The sequence below is a fragment of the Myotis nattereri genome (assembly GCF_964212035.1).
Source record: "Myotis nattereri genome assembly, chromosome: 12".
Classification (NCBI taxonomy): domain Eukaryota; kingdom Metazoa; phylum Chordata; class Mammalia; order Chiroptera; family Vespertilionidae; genus Myotis; species Myotis nattereri.
The window spans coordinates 63,545,575-63,568,696 of record NC_138087.1 but is presented as its reverse complement, the minus strand read 5'-3'; the positions used below and the strand labels follow the sequence as shown (position 1 = coordinate 63,568,696).

Sequence of the window (23,122 nt, the reverse complement as noted above, 5' to 3'; positions counted from 1 at the left end):
CAGCTGATTGATGTTTCTCTCTCATCGATGTTTCTAGCTCTCTATCTCTCTCCCTTCCTCTCTGTGAAAAATCAATAAAATATATTTAAAAAAAAAAAAAAAAAAGAATTGTCTCTATACCTTTTAAGTTGTGTAAATAGGTATTTTTTAGTATATATGTAATAGGTGAAAACATTACACAATAAAGATGAGAAGGAAAATAGCTAATCCATAATTCTGTCTCTTTAATAATCACTATTGAAATTTTCTCATCTTCCAGATTTTATGGATATGTTTCAGTATAGCCATGATCTCATTTTTGTTATGTATATAGATAGGTATGATGCATCAGTTTTGTAACTTACTTTTCTACCGCCACATACGTATTTCCACTTTAGATAGCCATCTATATTATTTTAAATTACTGGATAATATTCATTTGTGCTGCAGTTTATTAAATCCCATTTTGTTAGACTTTTAAAGTTTTGTACTTTTTCATTATCAATAATAATGCACTGAATATTTTTTCATTCATTCATTTGACGCAGTGGTTTTCAACACTGGCTGCACCTTTATTTTTTTTTTATTTTTATTTTTTAAATATATTTTTATTGCTTTCAGAGAGAAAGGGAGAGGGAGAGATAGAAACATCAATGAGAGAATCATTGATTGGCTGCCTCCTGCATGCACCCTACTGGGGATCGAGCCTGCAACCCGGACATGTCCCCTGACTGGGAATTGAACCATGTTCTCCTGGTTCATAGGTTGAGCTCAACCACTGAGCCACACCCGGCTGGGCAACCCTGGCTGCACCTTTAGAAAACAAAACAAAACACTTTCCAGGCCTCATCTTATTGGATTCATTGTATCGGAATGAAGACTATCCATATTTAATTTAAAAGCAAAATGCTTCCAGATAACTTTTAACATGCAGCCAGGGCTGAGAACCACGGTGTCAAGGGCAGGCAAGGCACTGATATGCTCAGGATATGTGTTACATAAGAATAGCCATGATTCCTGTTATCACAGCATGAGCAGAAAGTTTAGCTTACCAACTCACTGCTAGGGAAATGTATTGCAATAGCCAGGTGAGAGAACTGGGTTAGATTTGCTGTAATCACTGAATTAAGAATTAGTGAGCTGGGAGATAAAGGAAATAAATTTCTTAATATACTCAAGACCTTCATTTATTTGTGTCATCTGTTTAATAAAAGTTGTTTTTGACTTGACATGATTAGGTCTTTTTTTTTTTAGCTTTATTGAGATACAATTGATATATAACTGTGTAAGTTTAAAATGTACAATGTATGATTTGATACATGTATATATTGTGAAAAGTTTACCACAATGAGATTCACCTCACATAATTACCATTTTTATTGTTGTTATTGTGAGAACATTTAAGATCAACTCTCTTAGCAACTTTCAAGTATATGTTACTATATTGTTAGCTGTAGTCACCATGCTGTACATTAGGTCCCTGGAACTTACTTATCTTGTAACTGAAAGTTTGTACCCTTTTACCAACATCTCCCCATTTTCCCCACCCTCCAGGATTAGGTCTCTGCTTTTAATAGATATTGGAAAAGATAATTGCTTGCTAATCTCCCTCAGACAGCTGAATCCTAGTTAATACCAGAGAGCCTTGCACCCAGTTGCATGCAAAGCACTAGGGAGAAAGTAATAAGCAACTTAAGCTTAATAGAACATAGTGGTGCTAGTCCAGAACTTCTGGATTGAGTGTTTTAATACTTTTAATCTTCTTATCTTCTTTCTAATTCTTTATGAAAAAAAACAACTGACTAAAACACTGTCTTGTCTTAGCCTTCCATCCTCACGATTGAAAAGTTTGAAGGTAGAGGCAAAAATAAACATGTGTTTCTGACTTTATTGAGCTTGACATTTTGTCTTCATGGAAAATTGCCTTTTGCCAATTATTGTTAACATTATTTTAATGGAGAGGCTGAGCAGGAAGGATCATTTGAAAAAGAAAAGTTTGTCCCATCCTCCTCTAGCAAATGGTATGAGGTCTTGTCCTCCAGCCTCTGAGGCCTCCTTTCATTTTCCCTTGCAGTTCAGCTCTGGACTGTGGGAAACTACCACTGGTATCTCAAGCAAAGTCTGATCTTCAGCGCCTGTGGGAAGAGCAAGATTGTGTCTCTGGTGTGGGACCCGGTGACCCCGTACCGGCTGCACGTTCTCTGTCAGGGCTGGCACTACCTCTGCTATGACTGGGGCTGGACGACCGACCGGAGCTCGGGGGATTATTCAAGTGACATGGCAAACGTGGCTGTCATCGATGGAAGTAAGCAGCTAGAAAAGGTGTCTGTGAGCCTGGAAGGGGCCCCTGAGCCGGTGCCTGCAGATGTGGTGGTTTGGCTAAAACAATGGGGAATATTTATTTGGTTGGTTGGTTGGTTTATCTTATTTGTTGTTTTGTTTGGATGAGAATGCCCATAGATGGGGCATGTACTTTCCTGAGGACCATAGTCCCTCCTCCCCACATCCACCTCCCACCCCAATTCCTCATTGTGCTGCATCCATGGTCTTCACATATTTACTGGTCTGGCCTTTGAAGACATTGAAAATTCTGACCCTGGCCAGAGGAGACAGTCGTGTTAGGGTTTTAGATGTGTTTGCCTTGTCTTTTGCCCTGACTCAGATTTTCATTGACCCTTGCTTCTAAGATTGTAATGGGAGTTGCTGTACTAATTCATGTTCTGTGTAGTGGTCATAATACTGATTTAATAATCATATGATCTGAGCAGAGGACTTAATCATATATGCCTTATTACCACATCCATGCGGAGGTAAGTGCTTCAAGGATTTTAAAGGCATTGATTTCCTTGCGTTAGCCTGGCTTGATTGCAGCCAAAGCTAGAACTCTGATCTCTTGACCTTGTCATAGCTCCTGGCTCCTAAAACCTCCAAGACCAGAGACGGACTTCTCCAGGTCTGGAGGGGACAATAGCCTGATATAGACATAGTCCATGATATTTCCTCCCCCTACACGATGTTTATTGATGATTAAAACACCAAAAATTATTTTAAAGAATTGCTGTATATCTCCTACCACCATCATTAGTTAGTGGTACTGTGCTGTTCTGATGCCTTATTTCACAATTGAACATCCATGTGTCTGATCCTCCTTCTCCTTCTGTCACATGCAGACAGGGTATTGGTGACAGTCTTCCGGCAGAGTGTAGTCCCACCTCCCATGTACACCCATCGAATGCTGCTCCCAGAGCCTGTGAATCAAGTCATGTTCTCTGCGTGCCCTGAAAGGAGTAACGACCTCGCTATCCTTGATGCCAGCAACCAGATTTCTGTCTATAAATATGGTATGTTCAGAACTGTTACAAGATGTTCTGAGTCAGGTTTCCCCTCTAAAAAGCAAGTTATAGTTTGATGTTGCCTTCGCTCTAGTGTTTCTAAAAATTTTTAAATTTATAATTAATACCTTTATCATCTTATTTAATTGGCTTGTGGGGGGGGGGGTCTTTTTGAGGGAATTTCAGTCTTATAAGAGCTATTCCTTTGCTTTGTTGAACTTGAAGAGTCAGTTATTTAAAGAATAACATTCAACCCTGGAAATACGATGGTATCTTATTACACCTGTAACGTGTTTTACAGTTTTCATTGCCTTTGCACATATTTTCAGTTGATCTCACAGCGCTCCTAGGAGCTGTGTCACAGATGGACTTTTTTGTTTTTGTTTTTTTACATTTTTGTTGATTTTAGAGAGAGAGGAAGGGAGAAGGATAGAGAGATAGAAACATTGATGAGAGAGAAACACATCCATTGGCTGCCTCCTGCATGCCCCCTACTGGGGATTGATCCTGCAACCCGGGCATGTGCCATGACCGGGAATGTAACCGGTGACCTCTTAGTTCACGGGTCAACGTCACTCCACCACTGAGCCATACTGGTTGGGCTGGATTTTTTCTTTTTTATAATGAAGGATAGAATGCCAGCGGGTTTGCAATTTGCTTCAGGAAGCATGGACAGGGAGTCCAACTGAGGTGTCATAGCTTCTAATCCAGTTGTTTTCCACAGCCCCATTGCTCTCAGTTCCTAGTTGCTTTCCTGATGGGCTGGGGAAACCCGACACTTGTTTTTAGTTGTGAGTTCTATGTTCATGTCATGAATTATACAGGCAAATGGCACTGGTGGCCTTGTTTTCAAATAACTTACGCATTCTCAGAGAACAATTTAGCTGCTAGGATAGAATAATCAAAATTAATTTATATTGGAATTCCCTGCTAATCAGTGTTTCTGTTGAATCAGCAGGCTTCTGTTTATACTAACAATACAGTAGGCCCTCCTTTTGTTCAGTGTCATTTTGTTGGAATGTTGATGAGATGCTGTGTAGGAACTCTTGTTTATACCAGTTACCTTATGATAAAATAGATTTTGTTACATATCATTTTGTTTAAAGTCACAGAACCCATTGACAGTATTAAGTAAGGACTTACTGTACTTGGATATGTCTCCAGCTACTCTGATTTTAGTTTCAATCTGTAAAATGCTATAACAGTTCTCCTTAAACTTTTTAATTCTTAATAACTTTTAAAGAAGTAATTTGTTCATTGTTAAGGAAAATCAGAAAAAGCAGAAATTAACTTCTTTTCAAAGTAGACTTTATTATCAACCTGTAATATCAAAAGTAAATAAGTGATTGTCTTTATACTTGACTACTGTTACTGCTGGTTTTCTTAGCTTAAAAGAATCAGATGTAGAGTAAGCTTTTATGGTGCTTACTAGATGATACTAATTTAAGATTGTATAATTGTTTATTGTTTTACTATGTACAGAATATTTTATCCTACATTCACTTAAAATATAACGTTATTCACATCACTCATCCACTTAGGGTATACAACTCTATGGTTTTTAGTATATTTGCAGTTTTGCAACCATCAACACAGTCAATTTTAGAACACCTCTCTCCCCAGAATGAAACTCTGTAGCACCCTACATTCATGATCAGATAGGACAGGTTAGACCTCCGCTCCCTGGTGGTGTGTCAGGTGGCTGTGTGCGGGCAGGCCGTGGTGTGGGCACGGGGAGGCAGACATACCAGTGGGGCTGCTCAGAGTGACTAGGCAGGAGATGGTGAGAGTTTGAGCCAGGGAAGTATCTGTAGAAAAATACAAAGTGGGGAGCTGGAAGCCTTTGAGAGTGGGGAGCATGTTGTAGCGTATTTGGGTATAAAAGAGTCTGGGAAAAGGTTGTAGGAGTTGTTACTAAAATGTAGGATGTATAGATTAGGCTTTTTTAAAAAATTGTTTTATTGCTTAAAGTATTACAAAGAGTATTACATATGTCTCCTTTTTTTCCCGCCCTTGACAATCCCCTGGGAGATTAGGCTTTTTAAACACGGAGCAATTTCAGATGATGGCCCTGGTGTGAATAGCTCACCTGCGCAGGGAGCATAGCAGGAGGCGGGGGGAGTCAGGATTGCTGTGTAGAGCAGCGAATGTCAGCTGTTGTGCAGGTGACAGTGAATGTTGAGGAATAATGCATTTTATTAGGATTAAAAGGAAAGAGAAGAGGAAAGATTGGAAGTTGATGTTAAAGTCAGGATATTCCAGTTTGAGGTCTCAGAGTGGACAAGTCAGAATACTGATAAGGGCTACTGAGCCAAAGAGAAAGAGCTTGTGATACAAACGAACAACTTGGAGGCGAGTAGTGCACCTTTGCATCCAGTGGAGACAAGTTAGATGCCAGAACTTGCGTAGGAGACATTTGTTGTGTCCTGAGTATTGCTCCATGTTTATTGATTGTCTCTCATATGACACGTTTTATTCTAGTCCATATGATTGTGGAATTTATCTTCTAGTTGGGGAGAAGTATAGTAAATAAAAGTTGAAGTCTATGAGATGGTAAATGCTGTGGAGAAAAATAAGCAAGGTCAGGGTATGGGAGAGCATGAGGTGGTCAGGAAGCCTCTATGTGAAGGTGACATTCAAGCAGAGACCCAGTGGCAATTGGAGAGGGAGCCATGTGAATCCTGGGGTAAGAGCATTCTAGGCAGAGTAGAGAGCAATGGCGAAGGTGCTTGTCTGTGTAGGAAATAGCCAGGAGTTCAGGGAGGCTGCAGAGGGGGGGAGGGGAGGGTGGTGGGTGGAGTCAGAGAGGTGACAGGAAACAGTTCTCGTTGGCCTCAAAGGCTCTGGTAAGACCTGTGTTTATTCTGTGTGAGACAGGAAGCCTCCGGAGGGTGTAGAGCAGAAGAGCGTGGTGTTCTGGCTCAGTTTTTTAAAGGGTTGTATTGGCTGCTGTGCAGTGAATAAACTGGATCAAGAATGGAAAGAGAATATCTTTTGATGAAGGATGCCAGGTTGGTGAGAGGCGGTGGTGGGGCAGTGGAGGAAGTAGCACTGGCGTGAGAGGGCAGCCCTCCCTGGTCTTGCTGAGGTACAGCGAGGATTGTGACTGGTAGTATAAAGGGGAAAAAAGATTTGGTTAAGCCTGAAAGGTAGACAGAGATTTTAAAAAGAGATTGAGATGTGACTGTTTTCTAGATTGCTTTGTTTGTAAAGTAGTTTGACTTCCAGAACCCCATAAACTTAGTATGAGGAGAAGTGTTCATAGTTTGATATAATTGGACTTGCAATTTTGTTTTCTAGGTGATAGTTCAAGTGTGGATCCCACGGTGAAACTGGGAGCTGTGGGTGGAAGTGGATTTAAAGTTTCCTTTGAGACACCTCATCTGGAAAAGAGATACAAGTAGGTGGTTCTTAGTTATCGGAACGTCTGGGAACAGAAGGAGCCAGCATTTACTCCTAAATTACCCAGTTGGTATCCTGTGCTTGTTGCTGAGTGGAACAAGTAGATACCACACCTGGGTGCTGGTTTTTCAGCCCCGTTGGGGAAGCCACTTACCTGGATTTTGATCCATGAAGGATGATGGGTGCAGGAGAGCCCAAGTAATAAACCAGCCTAAAACCCATTCTTCTCAACAGTCCTTGGTTCTCCAGGGAAACATTGCATGGGAAGATGGAGATGAATTGACAGGGCAAATTGCATTCACGTACCTAAATGAGGATGTCTAGGTTATTAGCATATGGCTGACCTATAGCAGCCTCTGTCTTTGCCTCCACCTACACTCCAAAACCTCTGGGTGCTGTGTTTTGAGGCTTTCAGTTTGGAAATCAGAATACATTTTCCCATGGAAATAATACTAGAAATGACTGGGTGTAATTGAATATCTCAGGTATACTATAGGCATTATAAAATGACCCAGAAGCCAATTTATAAATTATAATGCCATTCCTGTGAGAATCCAGGATTTGAGTCTATTCTTGATGAGTCTGTGCTCTTAATTCCTGCTCTATTCTGTCTCCTGGGAGCATTTATTCCTAAATTAATAGTAACAATAAACTGACTAGAGCAAATAACTGAAAGTTTCTTAAATATATGCAATATATTTCATAAATGTATATATGTATCTAACCTGTGTATGATTTGGGGGCTGCCTATATATAATGCTTAGAAGTTTTCGAAGAACATTTATATGGATGATTTTATTTCACAGACTTGAAACCACTAGAGGAAGAAAGTGTAAGGCAATGTAGAATATAGTTTCATTTAGAGAAGTCTTCATGAGGGACGCGAATACTTATCTCGATCCTTGAAGCAGGAGTAGGACTAGGTGAGGATTGCAGAGGAGGATTGGGAACAGTAGGTGTGGCAGGCAGAGGAATGTCAGCAAGAACCAGGTGGGGGTGCTCCTGCATGGGGCTGCGTGCAGTGGAGAGGCTGAGTCCTGGGAGCTGGTTGAGGAGGAAGATTGGGCTAGATACCCGCTCCTTCAGTGCACGCCGAGAGTTTGCTGCTCGAACTCAAAGTCAAGAAGTGGCCATTATGAGTCCTGTATGAGGCAGCAAAAAGTGCTGTCCTCTGCTGCATAAATGCCGCAGAAGAAGATGTTAGAGGCAGGGAGACTCTCAAGTTAATGTATTCATTTTGGTATGAGATGCTTGGGAAAGGACCCATTCTATTGAAGTCCAGCTAGCTGCTGCAGTTTGGTTTGAATGCTGGTAAGTGGGACAGTGGAAAACCTCTGGGTTTATTAGTGTAGGGTCAACCCAGGGCAGGTAATTTTCTTGTGTGGTCAGATTCATAAATCTAAAGCTCTCAGAGAATAAGAAACAATCTTAAATAAACAGAAACCACATTTTAGAACCAGACAAACAGTATTTTGGGGGTTTTTAGTATTTGACATCATTTCAGGTTTTGCCTCTACATATAACCAGGTGTTGCCTGTATACAGGGTGGCTCATTCTTCCTTCATTCAGGGAAATCTCAGTGGTATTAAAGTTTCATTCTTGGATATTCTTCAATATTTAAAACAGAATTCAGTTTGAGAATAGTGAGGATCAAGAAGTAAACCCACTGAAGCTCAGCTTTCTCACCTGGATCCAAGAAGACGTCTTCCTGGCCGTACGCCACAGTCAGTCCAGCCCGCAGTCCGTCATTCACCATCTCACCGCGGCCTCTTCCGAGGCAGATGACCAGCAAGGACAGCTCACTATTAGGTATCACAGCCCTTCTGTGTTCCATGTGGTAATAGAGTTATGCTTGTCTGTTTTGTCGTTATGAGCATAGGACTTTTTTCGGCTTCTAGTGAGGTAGCTTAAGAGGCAGTAGCTTCCTTGTTAGACACACTTGGGATGAGGTTAAGTCTAATTTTGAGTCATGTCAAAATACAGGCCGAAAATGTGTCAAGAAGTGGTGAAAAAGAGGACAAATACCAACAGATGAGGCAAAACATTTTGAAGTGTGTTAACATTTTTAATTGAGCATATGCTTATCTTCCAGCAAGGCAATTGCTAGCCCATGAGAATCAGTCACTCTGATTACCCTTGTTAGTTATTAAAATCAGTTATGTTATAAGATCTATTTATATGTGCTACATTTTGATGTCTGGCCTCTCTTTACGTTCTGTTTGGCACATGACGCATTTACTACTGAAAAGTCTCTATTTTTCTTTTATAAATCATCTTTTTGTTTTTATTTTTTAACTTTATAGTTTCATTGAGGTATAATCAACACACAACAAATTACACAAATTTGTGTATACAATTTGATAACTTTTGATATCTGTATGCATCCATGAAGCCATACCATCAGAAAATAGAACATATACTTTCCCCATAAACGTTTCCTTATGCCTCTTTGTGACATACCCCTCTGTGTCCGCTACCATTCCCAATCAGCCAGAGATCTGTTTTCTGTCATGGTAGATTGCATTTTATAGGATTCCTCTATTTTTCTTTGCTAAATTTCACTGCCCCCTAGCCTTGAGTTTCATTTTGATCCCTGACTGCGTCTTTGTCATGTAACAAGTTCTGGTTCATGAATGCGGTTTTCTGTAAGGCAAGCCCTGTTGCGCAGTAGATAGATAGCATTGTCTGGGCAGCTCTGGAAAATCCTCATGTTTCCAGTGTCACATTTGGCTCCTTGGGCATACACTGATATTACTCTCTAGCTTCATTTGTGATGAAAGATCTGCTTAGATTTAAACTCTGAAAACCCTTATTGCAAAATTAGGAACCTTTCCTCATTGTATACATCAAACATTCTGATGTAGTCATTAACTCCTTATCTTTGATTCATAACTCTTTATATTTTTAAAAGCTTTTTGTGAATATGTCTCAATGCAGAAAATGTTGTAGCTACATGTAGCACTTCAAGATAACCAGGAATTTACTTTTGAAAAGCAAAGCAGTTTTCATTAGACATGTCTAAATTATGAAATTTCTACTTTTCAAAGTTTAAAATTCTTTTTTTTAAGAAAATTTTTTTATTTTTAATTACACTTAAACTATATTTCTGGTGTACAACATAGTGATGAGACATAAAATTTAAAATTATTTATAGAAAAAAAAGCTAGAGGCAGTCATTTCATTTACTGAAAAGGGAATGAGAAAGTCATTTTAAAAATATTTCTGTTGCTTTGACCTTTGTTTCTCAAAACAAGACTGTTTGTTCATATAAAATATCAGTGTTTTTGAGGAATATAAAGTCCCTTGATTAGCTTGCAGCTCTTACTAGCTTACATATTACAGTTCATCTTTATAAAAGGTACTCTTCTTAGTACTTTACCAATATTACGGATGTCTCACGGGACCTCTTTGGAGTATGTACTGTTAGCGTTTTGCAGCTGCGACAGCCAAGGCATAGGGCATGGTAACAGCTTGCCGGAGATCCCAGTCCCAGCAAGACTAGCTCCAGAGTCTGTTCTCTTACCTTACAGATAATTTATCCTCACAGAACTTGGGACATTTTGGTATTTCATAGATTGGTTTAAAAAATCTTAGACTAAATGTTAGCATTGGAATCATTTTTTTTTAATCACTATCTCTTTAAATTCCTTTAAGACATATCTAGTCTCTTTAAGATGTATATGTTCATTGACTCAGGAAAAAATACAATGGCAACAGCACATTTCCCCTCTCCCCATGAATGAGGACCCACAGATTTCCATGAACGAATATGATAGTGATAGAGAGTGTTCTATGTTCCTACTGACTCACTGCTTCATTAATGTAGTTTATATTTTAAGAAGACAAAAATATTATTGATACCAAGTATGTCTAATGAAGGTGGTAAGTTGCAATAAGTTATAATGAGTTGCTGCCAGAATAGGAATGATAACTTCACAATGTAGACTCCAGCTTATTTGTATTGTGGAAAATAGTGTGATGTGACAGGTAATCGCTTAATCTGGGCTTGTGATTGCAATAGTTTATCTCGTGTGTGTGTGTGTGTGTGTGTGTGTGTGTGTGTGTGTGTGTTGTGTATATTGTATTGAAATAAGCAGAGTAGCACCGAAAGGAAATTGCTTGTTTCTTTTTCTGTTTTGCAAAATCTGTGAAATGTCACTGCTTTTGAGAAAAACTAGATCTATTCACACCCCCTCCCTCCCTTTTTTTACTTTTGTCAGTTCATCTGTGACAGTGGATGGGGTCATAATCAGCCTATGTTGCAATTCCAAGACCAAGACAGTAGCATTGCAGCTAGCTGGTGGCCAGATACTGAAGTACCTTTGGGGTGAGTATCACAGTTAGGAAAGCATGTTTATGACTTATATGATGTTTCATTGTTAAAAACATGACTTGTATCTTATCTGTGCCACATTGACTGTTAGGTCTTTTAACTACTCTGGAAAACCCTAAGCTATAGCAAGGATTTGCAGGTGTTTTCTTTTTTTAAAAGATTTTTTTATTGATTTGTAGACAGAGAGGAAGGGAGAGGGAGAGAGAAAAACATCATGTGAGAGCAAAACATTGATCAGTTGCTTCCTTCACACCCCCTACCAAGGATCAAGCCTACAACCTGGGCATGTGCCCTAATGGGGAATTGAACCAGCAACCTTTCAGTGCATGGGATGATGCTCCAACCAACTGAGCCACACCGGCCAGGGCGGCCGGTGTTTACTACCTGTTTTCTCTTGTAATGAATTGGAATACCCTAATGAGTTTGCAGAATACATTTGGAAAGTAATCCAAATTGCATGTTAAGTGTTTTAGTAAGTATTAATGGGACAGTTTTTGTACAAAGAGCAGATCAGCTCTTGGTAAACCCCCTCTGCTAATCCTGCAGAATCACCTTCTCCAGTTGTTGAACCTTGGAAGAACCCGGGTGGATTTCCTGTTCAAATTCCTTATGAATGCACACAGACTGAATTGGCCGTGATTGGAGGGAAGGTAAGTAATCACAGGGCAGAAAAATTTACCACTTAAAAGTAGGGATCCAAGATCTGATAGCATTAGGTACGAAGAGTATGCGCTTTGGAGGTGAGCCTGGATCCACTAAATCATAAGGCAACATTGAGAAGGCCCAGTTCCCGGAGCCCCAGCTTCCTCTGTGAGATGGAATTAAGAGGTTGCCTGGCAAACAGGCTTTAGTTAATCCCTTCCTCGGAGTTATAAATTTAAAAATAGAATGCAGTTAGCAAACTTTCATCCCCAGTTGTACGAACAGACACAGTTTTATTAAATTCCTTTTGGGAACAACAGAAATGTAATCTTGAAAGTAGTATTCAGTAGTTGTCATTCATCAAATATTAAAATGCCTATAATTGTGGTGGGTGGTAGGATACAGTTGTTATAAAGCAAAACAGCTATTCAATCCCTTGTTCTTGGGACTTTATACTCTATCAACAGATTATATGATTAGCCCCTCCAACGGGAGAATGAAGGAAACAAGCAGGGTGTAATGACAGAGAATGGTGAGGTGCTGGGGACTAAGTGGAGGAGGGTAGTTGTGAGGACAGGGACCTACTTTGGTGGAAAGCTCTATGGTGTGGTGTGTGTACTGAAGAGAAGTCTCCCCGAGGAAGGGAGAGTGTTCCAGGGACAAGGAACTACACATCTTGAGCTTGGAAAGAGCTCAGCTTATTCAAGGAACTGAATGGAAGCAGTGTGGCTGGGACTCAATGAAAGGCCATAGGAAGGAGTGTGGATTTTTTATTTACTTAACAAAGGCAGGAAGATTATTAGTAATTTTAAATCAGCAGAATAATGTGATTTGCTTCATGGTTTGGAATGTTTTCTGGCTGCCGGGTGGGGAGTAGGTTGGAAAGGAACGAGTGTGGAAGTGACTGTTGGAGTGGGGGCAGTGAGGGCAGAAAGGTGGCATATTTGAGATGCAGGTAGGAGATAGAAATGTCAGGGCCTGCAGATGGATTGGATGGCTTCTGGACCAACCACATCTAACATATCTATTCAGTCCTGATTACAGAGACTTAGATGTGAAATCACAGGTCAGTAGAACTGTGTGATTGAAAGGTTAGGTTAAACTAGTTTGGTTAGAATTGTTTATAATTTCAGTTTTATTTCTTTGCAGGAATATGTCCTTGGTCTGACTAACAGGTGTCGCTTTTTCATCAATGACAATGAGGTATAAAGGCGTGGTTTGGTGACGGATCTTCTTCAGTGTTGTCTCCAAGTAATAAAGCTAAATTTCCCCTTGTCTCCATTACCTTGTAGGTTGCTTCCAATATCACGTCATTTGCAGTATATGATGAGTTTTTGTTGTTAACAACTCATTCTCACACCTGCCAGTGTTTTTGTCTGAGTGATGCTTCATTAAAAAGTAAGTTCTCAGTGTATAAAATAGAAAATGGTCCCTCTTCTGCTATCTTCTGTCCTTTGAGGTCTTGATGACTTCCAAGTTCTTCACCTACTTTGGCTTTTGACTGTGGAGTCCTGGACAGGAGAATACCATTAGAGTTTAGTTCCTTCGTCCCTAATCTCAGCACAGCATCGCAGTTCAATCATCCTGCACCAGTTAGCAAAGACTTCCAGAAAAGGAAGTCCTTCCTTAAGCAGAATATTCTGAAGTTAAACAAAAATTGTTCAGGGAATTTCATTAGTTAACTACTTTAATATTTTACTTTGAGTTACCAGTAAATACCAAACGAGCAATATGCGGTGACTTCTTTGTAATCTTTTCTCACTGTGCCACCCTCCGCTGTACCCTCTGAAGGACTTCATCTGGGGTTTGTAGGAAATTGGCTGTTTTTTCTTCTATTCCATGCCCACCCATCCGCTCACCTTCAACCCCACCCCCCTGTGTATGTGTATTTTCCTTATTCTGAAAATCCCCATTGGAAATGGAATCATTCCCTGGTATGATTATAGTGCTAAGAAAGAGAGAAGCTGCCCATTCTCCCTGTGCCTTCCAAGTCAGTTGATGAGTTGTGTGTGAGAATATGCATGAAGGCTCTGAGAGAGGGCAAGTTCGAGGGATGAGACTTCATCAGAAAGGCTGATGGTCTTGAGGTTGAGTGGGAGAGCAAAGGAGCCTGGTTAGTAACTGCTCTCCTGTATTTCAGATAACGTGCGGTTTCAGCTGCAGGTAATGGAGAGTGCCTGGTCATGACAGTGATTAAGGCCCATGTTGTCTCTAGCATTACAGGCAGGTCTGAGCAGCAGTCACGCGTCTAACGGGGAAACGCTGCGGATGGTGGAGCGGGGTTCACGCATTGTCACTGTTGTGCCCCAGGACACAAAGCTGATACTACAGGTAAGCTGATTTTCCAGGCTGTTTCTGATGGCCATTGGACAGTCAATACCAAACAGTTCTTGCAGATTGTATTTTAGGCTCTCTTTTTATTTGAGTAATTTATTTAAGTCTTTCCTTGCCAGGTTCTGTTAGCTTTATTACAAAGCAGTGTTCATACAGGCTCTGCCCAGTAAGGCTAAAAGGGAAGCTTTTCTGGAAAGTCAATATAAATATTGAGCACAACTAGATTCTGCTAAAAGTGTGCTCATTTTACCTCGCGTGGTAGTTCACTGTGAAGTTAGGTAAAGTTGTGTAGCCTGGGTATTTAAATGTTTTCTATTTAATTTAAAACATTATTATTTTGATTTATATATTTTAAGATGCCAAGGGGAAACTTAGAAGTTGTTCATCATCGAGCCCTGGTTTTAGCTCAGATTCGGAAGTGGTTGGACAAGTAAGTACCACGTATAGGACTAGTTAGCTTGTTATGACTTATGTGTGAAGATCATAAGTATCCTTTTAAGGTTTAAAACCTAAAAGTGGAAAACCTTCATTACAGATGTCAATCAGATTCTCAGAGGCTTTTTTTTTTTTTACACTTTGATTTTTCTTTTTAATCTTTATTAAATTGATTGTGGTGACATGGTCTACATTGATTTTAATGCCATATAGTGTAGTGACATTTCCAGCAGAAGGGATCATGAAGCTCATCGTGTAAGTCAGGGCTTCCTAGCCTAAGGGGACCCTCATGGCTTCAGATGGGACACTGCACCAACTGACTCTGCATGTCTTTCTAGGCAGGAGGCCCAAGGCTTTCTGGTTCACAGGGGGCCTATGACCCAAAGTGCCTGAGCCACTGTTAGGAGGGAAATGATCCATTGTCTGACTCGGTACAGGAGAAGCTTTGCATTATTTTGTTAAGAAAGACCTAAGTTCCATGATGAGTGTGTCTGTGAGGATGTAGTCCTCATCCTGCCATGATGATTAAATCATTCCTTTTCAGAAGGTAAATGAATTTGGTAGCCGATTTTTTATTCTGTGATTTCAGAATGAAAATCCATTAGCAGTTGTTTGGCACTTGGGCTGTTATCTCATTAGAACTGGTTTGTATCATAATGAAAATGTGCTGGGTCCGGGGAGCTTAGTTTTTGTGAAATGCCTTCTTTATCCATTCTCTTCACAGGCTTATGTTTAAAGAAGCATTTGAATGCATGAGAAAACTGAGAATTAATCTCAATCTGATTTATGATCATAACCCTAAGGTAACTTTCTCACGCTGCTGTTTACCCTAGCTTACTTTAGACTTGAACTAACGTGATCTGAATTAAAATGTTTTGTCCTTTTTTTTCGGTAGGTGTTTCTTGAAAATGTGGAGTCCTTCATAAAACAGATAGATTCTGTAAATCATATTAATTTGTTTTTCACAGAATTGAAGTAAGTATTTTGAATAATTCATGAGTATCATAGTCATGATTTTCTCTCTTCTAGTTAAGGAAATCAAATAGATAGGTAGAGGAGAAAAATTAATGTCTAGTATTTTCTTTTTATCACTATAACTCTTAACCATATGTACTGGATCTTTCCTTTTTTAAAACAATCTATTTAAAACTAAGACTTTAAGTATGTAGGTCAGAATTATTATTTGACTTTATTTTTAGGTAGTCATATAAAGCTGTTTTTATGAGTTTAAAAGAAAATGGTGTCTTCTTATGTCTGCATTGACCATTTCTCCAACTTTTTAATGAGAAATTTGAAACATAGAAAATTGAGAGAATTGTCACATGAGCATCCTGTACCTCCACCTAGATTCTAGAATACATATTTTTCTATATTTGCTTTATCACTATTTGCCACCTGTTCATGCATCATCTATTTTTAGACTAATTTTAAGGTAATTACATCAGTGTACCTGTACCTCAGTATTTCATTTTGCATAGCACTATCTAGAGTGTATCTTATCGTTTGCATATAGGGTCCTGCTGTATTTATAGTGAAATGCCATGATCAGTGTACCTTTCAGTGAGTTTTGACAAATGTATGCTTCCATGTAACCTGAACCTCCACCAGGTTCCCCCCAGTCCCTTCTCAGTCAGTCCCTAACCCCTAGGCAGCCACTGTTTTGAGTTTTACACCATGGATCAGTTTCACATGTTCAGGAACTTTATAAATGGACTCAGAATATTTATTTTTCTGTGTAAATAAAGCTTCTTTCCCATCGTGTATATTATCTTGAGATTCATCCATTTTACATGTATTCAAGATCCATCTTATTTATCACTCAATAGAATGCCACTGTATAAATATACTAGTTTGTTCATCATTCCCCAGTGATGGACATCTGGTCTGTGCCTCGTTTGGGCTCTCAGGTCTTTTGTAGACATGTTTTCATTTCTCAATAAATTTCTCCATTTTTTATCTTATATGAGTATTTTTATAATTAAACTTTTCCAATAACTTTTTTTTTTTTTAATAGCTAGCTATTTTTATTTATTGTCTTATCAGCACACCTGGGTTTATGTGAATGGTTTGAGAGGGGACACAGGTTCAGTTAATGACCTTTTAATACACACTTGTTCTTAGGGAAGAAGATGTCACAACTACCATGTACCCTCCACCAGTTCCCGACACTGCCCCACAGTCCAGGGGTCTCGAGGGGAGTAAAGTAGACCTTATCTGCGATGCCATGCGAGCTGCCATGGAGAGCATAGACCCTGACAAGTACGTGTGCCGCGTTAGGGGCATCTTGTGAATGACACAAGCACATAGCTGTCCTTACTCTGTTCACCCTTCTCATCCTGTGTTGTTCTTCGCGTCTGACCTCAGGTACTGCCTGTCCATCCTCACCTCTCATGTGAAGAAAACAACCCCAGAACTGGAAGTTGTGCTGCAGAAGGTACACGAGCTTCAAGGTAGAGACCCGTTCACAGGAAGAGTGTTTTCGGGGCCTGCTTGTCTCAGCCTTCCCAGCTTGGGAGAGCACGCTGACCAGGACCAGGGTCACAGCACAGATTTAACATGTGGCCTTTGAGGGGCCATGTTAAGATCTGTGTCATTCTTTTCAGTGCTGCATGTACAAAAGGATCAGAGATATCTGTCTATTGGAAAATGTGTTTGTTTGTCTTCTGGTTATGATGCCAGGTGTGTGGGTTTTTGCCCAGATGGTTTTGTTCTGTTTTGTTTTCTGACGCTGACAGGAAGCACTACCCCTGTTCCTGATGGTGTGAGTGCTGAAGAGGCCCTGAAGTATTTGCTGCTGCTGGTAGATGTGAATGAATTATATGATCATTCCCTTGGGACCTATGACTTTGATTTGGTCCTCATGGTAGCTGAGAAGTCACAGAAGGTACGTGGAGTTGCTACTTTGCCATCTTTTTGGTTCTCGTTTATGTAATCATGGCAGCATGAATCCCTCTCCTAATGGAGCAGTGTTCTGCCCGATATTGTCCTGGGAGCACAGGGCTGGAGGCAGATCTGAGAGTCTCCGGGCCCACGCTTCTAAGTGCCATTCTGTATCATAGTTCTATGCTTATCAAAGTGTTTTGATTGCTAGGTTGAGCAAGTGAAATAAAATTATGTGGTTATTTTTAAGATTATAGGCATCTGTGTGAACAAATTCTCCTCTTATCAAGGAAATAGAACAAACGAATCCTATTCCAATTCAGGTCTCTATTTTGTAGCTCATTTTTCTAGTGGAAAGTAGGAACATGGAAAATAGAAAGGTTTGGTGCCTCTGTCCCCCTTAGCATGCGACAGTCAAAATGTTTGAGCGCCCCTGGCCTGCACCTTTTTCATCTATTGTACAGCCTTGGTTTCATCCCCTACCATTCCTGTCTTTGCTCTTGTCAGAGTGACCTTTCCAAAAAGGAAAACTTGATCCTTTATTCCTCTGTTTTAAATACTTTATAGTCCCCATGGCCCCAGCATGAAATACAAAGGCCGTAACATTCCTTAAACATCCTCTGTGACCTGTTCCCTGTATATCTCTGTCCTCGTCTCTTCACGTTGTCCCCTTTTCTCTGCCCGTGGAGGAAAGGCAGTGCTTTTGTTGCCTTAGCCACCACACACCTTTGTGGATAACATGACTTCTGCCTCCCCCCTCACCCTCCCCATTCACCTGGCTAATTCTCACTCATCTTGGCCAAAGGATGCCAAGGTGGCATCTGCCCAGTATACCGTTCTTTTTCTTTTTTGGTGCCCTGATGGGATCGAACCCACAATCGGGATGACGCTCCAACCAACTGAGCCACCTCAGCCAGGGATCCCAGTAAGCCTTTTTTGCCTCCCTGCCCACCGCCCAGGGATTGGAGGAGCTGGCCCCCATGTAATCCACTGCACCGTGTCTACCCCTGCAGCCCAGTCTGTCCTCTTCTAGACTACCTTTCCTGAGGTTCAGGGTTATGTTGCACCCCTTGTACATGACTGAATGTTTTGGCCTGTAGTTATCTCCTACATCACATGCATGAACACTGATTATTTACTCTCGATTTTTTTCCTGTATTGTTCTTATGTGTCTGCCAGTGAAATTGAATTAAGAACAGGAGGCATCTCTTCTTCAGGAAGAAAATAATTTTTTTACGGGGCATGGCACAGAGCTGGAGAGTATCAGTGCCAACAAAAACTTGGTTGACAGGTCCTCAGAGTTTTGTGTCCAACTCAGTATAACTATGCCTTTGCAAATGGAGGGCTTGACATGTCGTGGAAACAGCTCTAAACACAGTGCCTTGCACTTTTAGGAGAAACTTGGATGCATTTGTTGAATATCTTACAGATTGGAACCTTGTTTTCCTTATTAGCCTATGAAATAAGTATCTATTGTGAGACTTAGGTAAGAAGTAGTCATTATTCCTAATGAAAGCTAATAACACCCATATGTTAAGCATTTTCATCAAAAGTATTATGGTCCTAGCTGGTTTGGCTCAATGGATAGAGTGTTGGCCCTCAGACTTCGATTCCAGTCACCGGCATGTACCTTGGTTGCAGGCTCGATCTCCCCCCCCCCCCACCCCCACCCTAGGTCAGAGTGCATAAAAGAGACAACATTGGTGTGTATCTCTCACATCAATATTTCTCTCTGTCTCTCCCCATCCCTTTCACTCTCTCTAAAAATTAATGGAAAAAATATCCTTAGGATTAGCAAAACAAAAAAAAGTTGTATTATGTAGTTTAGCTTTTTCTATCTATATATATGTAAAAGGCTAAGTGTCCATCTGACCGGTAGCTGTGACATGTACTGACCACCAAAGGGCAGACGCTCAACACAGGAGCTGCCATGACGCACACTGACCATTTAAAAATAAATGGCACCACGGACCTGACGCCACCAAACCAACACTCAGCTTCCCCCAAGTGGGATACAGGCCCTGCCACCACCCTGGAGTGACACCCCACCAAATGGCAGCCAGTGCTGCCAAGACCCCATGGCACAAAATGCAGCCCACAGCACAGCTTGGAAATGGTCACTGTGGGCACTGGGTAATGACGTCACATAGCAACGCCTGGCTTCCTCTCCCTAGTAACTAGTCTCCTTGGAGTTTCTGCAGCCCAGGAACTGACTTGCTTTATAGCCAGGTGCAAACATTTTACAATTTAACCAAATGTCTGTGAAGCTTTTTCATGTGCCTCATCTCATTTGATCCTCACAGAAGTCCTGGAGTAGGTAGATAGGAGACTCGGTAGAATCCTATTTTCTTTTCATTAGCTGTAAAATGGAGATTTAGAAAGTTTAGAAACTTGACTCTACTGAAAAGAAGTAAGAAATGGTGGACCTTGAGAATGACTTCAGGTTATCTCACTGCGCAGAATATAGTCAAACACTGCTGCAGTTAAATACTTTACCCTTTGTTCTCCCTGCGTTATCTACAATAATAATCTGTTTCTTGTTAATATTTACTGCTGTGTTGCTGACAGTTACCTGAAAGAGAAGTTGGGGTGCTTCACTGGCTGGAAAAAGTTTAGCTAAATCAGAAAGCAGGTCTAATTAAGCAAGTTTATTCTATATCTATAAAAGGCTCAGTTGACTCGTGCACACACAATACATATAAAGCTCTCACTGGTGCCAATCACACGCGTGTGTTTTGATCTGTCATTGTCAATCATTAATTTGGTTGACACTTCTATTACAGAGAAAGGGCAAATAGCGATATTAAAATATTTCTTCTAATTAATTTCCTTTCAATGTGCACGAATCCATGCACTGGGACACTAGTATTACATAAAAAGTAATCAATATATTAATATGATACCTATTCTTAAAATTATGTAGCTTTGGATTTACTGCTATAATTATTATATGTTTATTTTTATAAGTAAATATCATAAGCAATAAAGTTCTATTTATAATTTTTTTTAGGATCCAAAAGAATATCTCCCATTTCTTAATACTCTTAAGAAAATGGAAACTAATTATCAGCGGTTCACTATAGACAAATACCTGAAACGGTATGAAAAAGCCATTGGCCACCTCAGCAAATGTGGTGAGTATGAGGATTATTATGCTCATTTCCACTTCATATTTTCTTTGTAAGTAGGCAGGGTATAAATTTAAAAAAAATGTTAGTTTAAACGCACACTGCTTTCAATTTCCACTCCTGAAATCTTTAACAATTACATAAGTACACCTGATTTTATATGTTCTGAGAACTGAGGATAAAGCAAGTGTCTTTTAAAGAGCTGAGGGGCTCTGCAGCTAGGGAAATAGAGGTCCTTTTTGGGTTAAGAATGATTACCTCCTAAATTCACTTCAGTGTCTCAGAATCAAAATTAGTAGATAATTCGCTGTTCTCATGGTGTTTGCAAACACCTGAAGGAAGCCTGGCTTGTCTAGAGCGAGGTGCCCACTGCAGTGCCCTGGAAGCCAGGCTTACTCATCAGTGATGGGCTGGGCCAACCACTGTGGTGGGTGCTCTGCTCCCAAACCCCTCCTCCCACCCAGCCTTGGCCTGGGCTGCAGCCTCTGGCTTCAGCAGTTGCGATTCCTTCCTGAGGCCTGGGAGGGAGCTGGGAAGAGTCACTAGGGCGCTTGTTAAGCATTCGGCTGATGGCTTCCGTGGAGAACTGATTCAGTTGGGCTGGGCAGTACTCAGGTGTGTGTATGTTTAATACACATCCCTGGAGATTCTTATTAAGGAGGTTGACCCAGTTGGGCTGGATGGTCATTGATCAGGGGTAGTGTGAAAAAGTTTTGTAAAGTAGAACTCTGACCCCAGGCATTGCTTCTAATACCTCAGAATCTTAAAATTCAGATTCCCGGATTCTCTTCTCCAGATTTTCTGATTGTGCAGGTCTTGAAATCGCCCCTATTGATTTTGTTGAGAGATCGTTGGTAAAAATGAATCCTTTCTCCTTCCAAGTCTTAAGCTTGTGTGTGTATGAATCTTATTCCTGCAGGACCCGAGCATTTCCCAGAATGCTTAAACTTAATAAAGGATAAGAACCTGTATAATGAAGCTCTGAAGTTATATCCACCAGACTCGCAGCAGCACAAGGTGCGTGGTGTATGAAATGTGGCGCTCCTGGTTTTGCTTTGTGCCTTAGTTGGAAAGGGTGAGGGTCCCGAGTCCATGACACTCCTTGGTTTCAAGGTTCATCTTCAGACAAATTAGCCTCACCTTGAACTTCTTATCTGAGACAGTGATTCTGACCTGTTCCTACTCTGAAGAACTTGCGCAGGCCAGAAACGTAGGCATTGTCCCAGATTCCTTGTGGGCAATACCCACACAGCTTCCACATGGGCCCCTGCTTCCACCGCCCTCTGCAGCCTGGCCTCTCTGCCTCATGACTGATCATCCTGCAAAGTGCAGATCTTTCTCATTGATGAGCTAAATATATACATCCCATGAAAACGTGATAGTGGTGTGCACAGTTTCTAGATGAGGAAACAATTTGCCTAAGGACCTGGGGCTGTGAAGCGCTGACCTAGGCTACGGATCCCATGCTGTTAACCACTGCTCACTGTGCCATCATCCATCGCCATCATTTCCAGTTCATCTGCAAATTGCTCACATCTTTCTATGATCGGGTTCCTGACCACCTCTTCAGCGCCCACTGCATCTGTCAACCCTCTGCCTTCCCCTTCCTTTAGCCCCACTTGTTCTTCAAAATGTTCAGGTCTCCTCTGCCAGGAAGCCCGTGCTCTCTCTGCTTGTCACACCAGCCTTCTTGTGTATTCCTCCTGTGTATTCCATACATGTTCCTGCCCGGTGGCCATGGTGCCTTCCATGCTCTCGGCCTGGAACACTCCCTCACTCTTCATGTGGCTTATTGTCACTGCGCCCTGGGCCTTTACCGCTGCAAGTCCTTACTCTGTTCCTAGAGCAGGAACTTGGTGGTGGTTCTTGTTCCCGTTTGGTTTTTTGCTGGTTTGGTTTTATTTTTGCACTGCAGTATCATTGTCACTGTCCTGAATAGTACCCAGTAATTATTTGTTAAGTGAATAAATGGCACATCATCAGTAAAGTTTTGAATGGAAGAATGATTGAATTCACTGATCAACCGTAGGACTTTCCTAAATTCAAGAGTTTCAAGCATAGCAACTAAGGCAGCATATAATGGAGACTTAAACATTGATTATCACCTTTCCTCACCAACCCTACATCTCTTGTCACAGGATATCAGCATTGCTTACGGGGAACACCTGACGCAGGAGCACCTCTATGAGCCAGGGGGGCTGGTGTTTGCCCGCTGTGGTGCCCACCAAAAAGCTCTTGATGCCTTTGTGGCTGCTGGCAGCTGGCAGCAGGCTCTCTGTGTGGCGGCCCAGCTTCAGCTGAGCAAAGAGCAGCTGGCTGGCCTCGGCAGAGCTCTGGCAGGTAAACACGCATGTAGGTTCCCCAAAATGAGAACTTCTCCAGAGGTTTTTTGTTTCTTTTTTTGATTGTTTTATGTGACAATTTTGCAAAGGAATTTAGGGCAGCATACTTTAAGGTAGTCTCATACTCAATAAAAATTAATTTGGAATGCTTTACTAAGTAGAGTAAAGGTTAAACTGCTACAACGGGAGTCCTAAGATGCAATGGTGTAATAAAGCAGTTTCTCTCTCATCTGACTAGTCCTTCCACTATGTGGCTCTGCCATCTCTTGGGCAGAAAGCTGTAGCTGGGTTGATCTCATCTCCACTCCATTCCTC

The 23,122-nt window shown here is 41.0% G+C and overlaps 1 protein-coding gene across 1 annotated transcript in view; it reads left to right on the top strand.

The window, feature by feature from the left end:
• ELP1 (elongator acetyltransferase complex subunit 1) overlaps positions 1-23,122 on the top strand; it is a 61,413-nt gene that overhangs the window by 23,577 nt on the left and 14,714 nt on the right. Inside the window, exons 11-28 of the mRNA XM_081104108.1 lie at positions 2,054-2,284; positions 3,150-3,320; positions 6,612-6,711; positions 8,340-8,522; positions 10,934-11,040; positions 11,593-11,696; positions 12,838-12,891; positions 12,981-13,086; positions 13,904-14,019; positions 14,379-14,452; positions 15,182-15,260; positions 15,353-15,432; positions 16,579-16,716; positions 16,822-16,907; positions 17,193-17,341; positions 20,348-20,471; positions 21,385-21,482; positions 22,604-22,805. Of these exons, the coding sequence (XP_080960234.1) occupies positions 2,054-2,284; positions 3,150-3,320; positions 6,612-6,711; positions 8,340-8,522; positions 10,934-11,040; positions 11,593-11,696; positions 12,838-12,891; positions 12,981-13,086; positions 13,904-14,019; positions 14,379-14,452; positions 15,182-15,260; positions 15,353-15,432; positions 16,579-16,716; positions 16,822-16,907; positions 17,193-17,341; positions 20,348-20,471; positions 21,385-21,482; positions 22,604-22,805 (2,202 nt within the window). The remainder of the gene's footprint in view (positions 1-2,053; positions 2,285-3,149; positions 3,321-6,611; positions 6,712-8,339; positions 8,523-10,933; positions 11,041-11,592; positions 11,697-12,837; positions 12,892-12,980; positions 13,087-13,903; positions 14,020-14,378; positions 14,453-15,181; positions 15,261-15,352; positions 15,433-16,578; positions 16,717-16,821; positions 16,908-17,192; positions 17,342-20,347; positions 20,472-21,384; positions 21,483-22,603; positions 22,806-23,122) is intronic.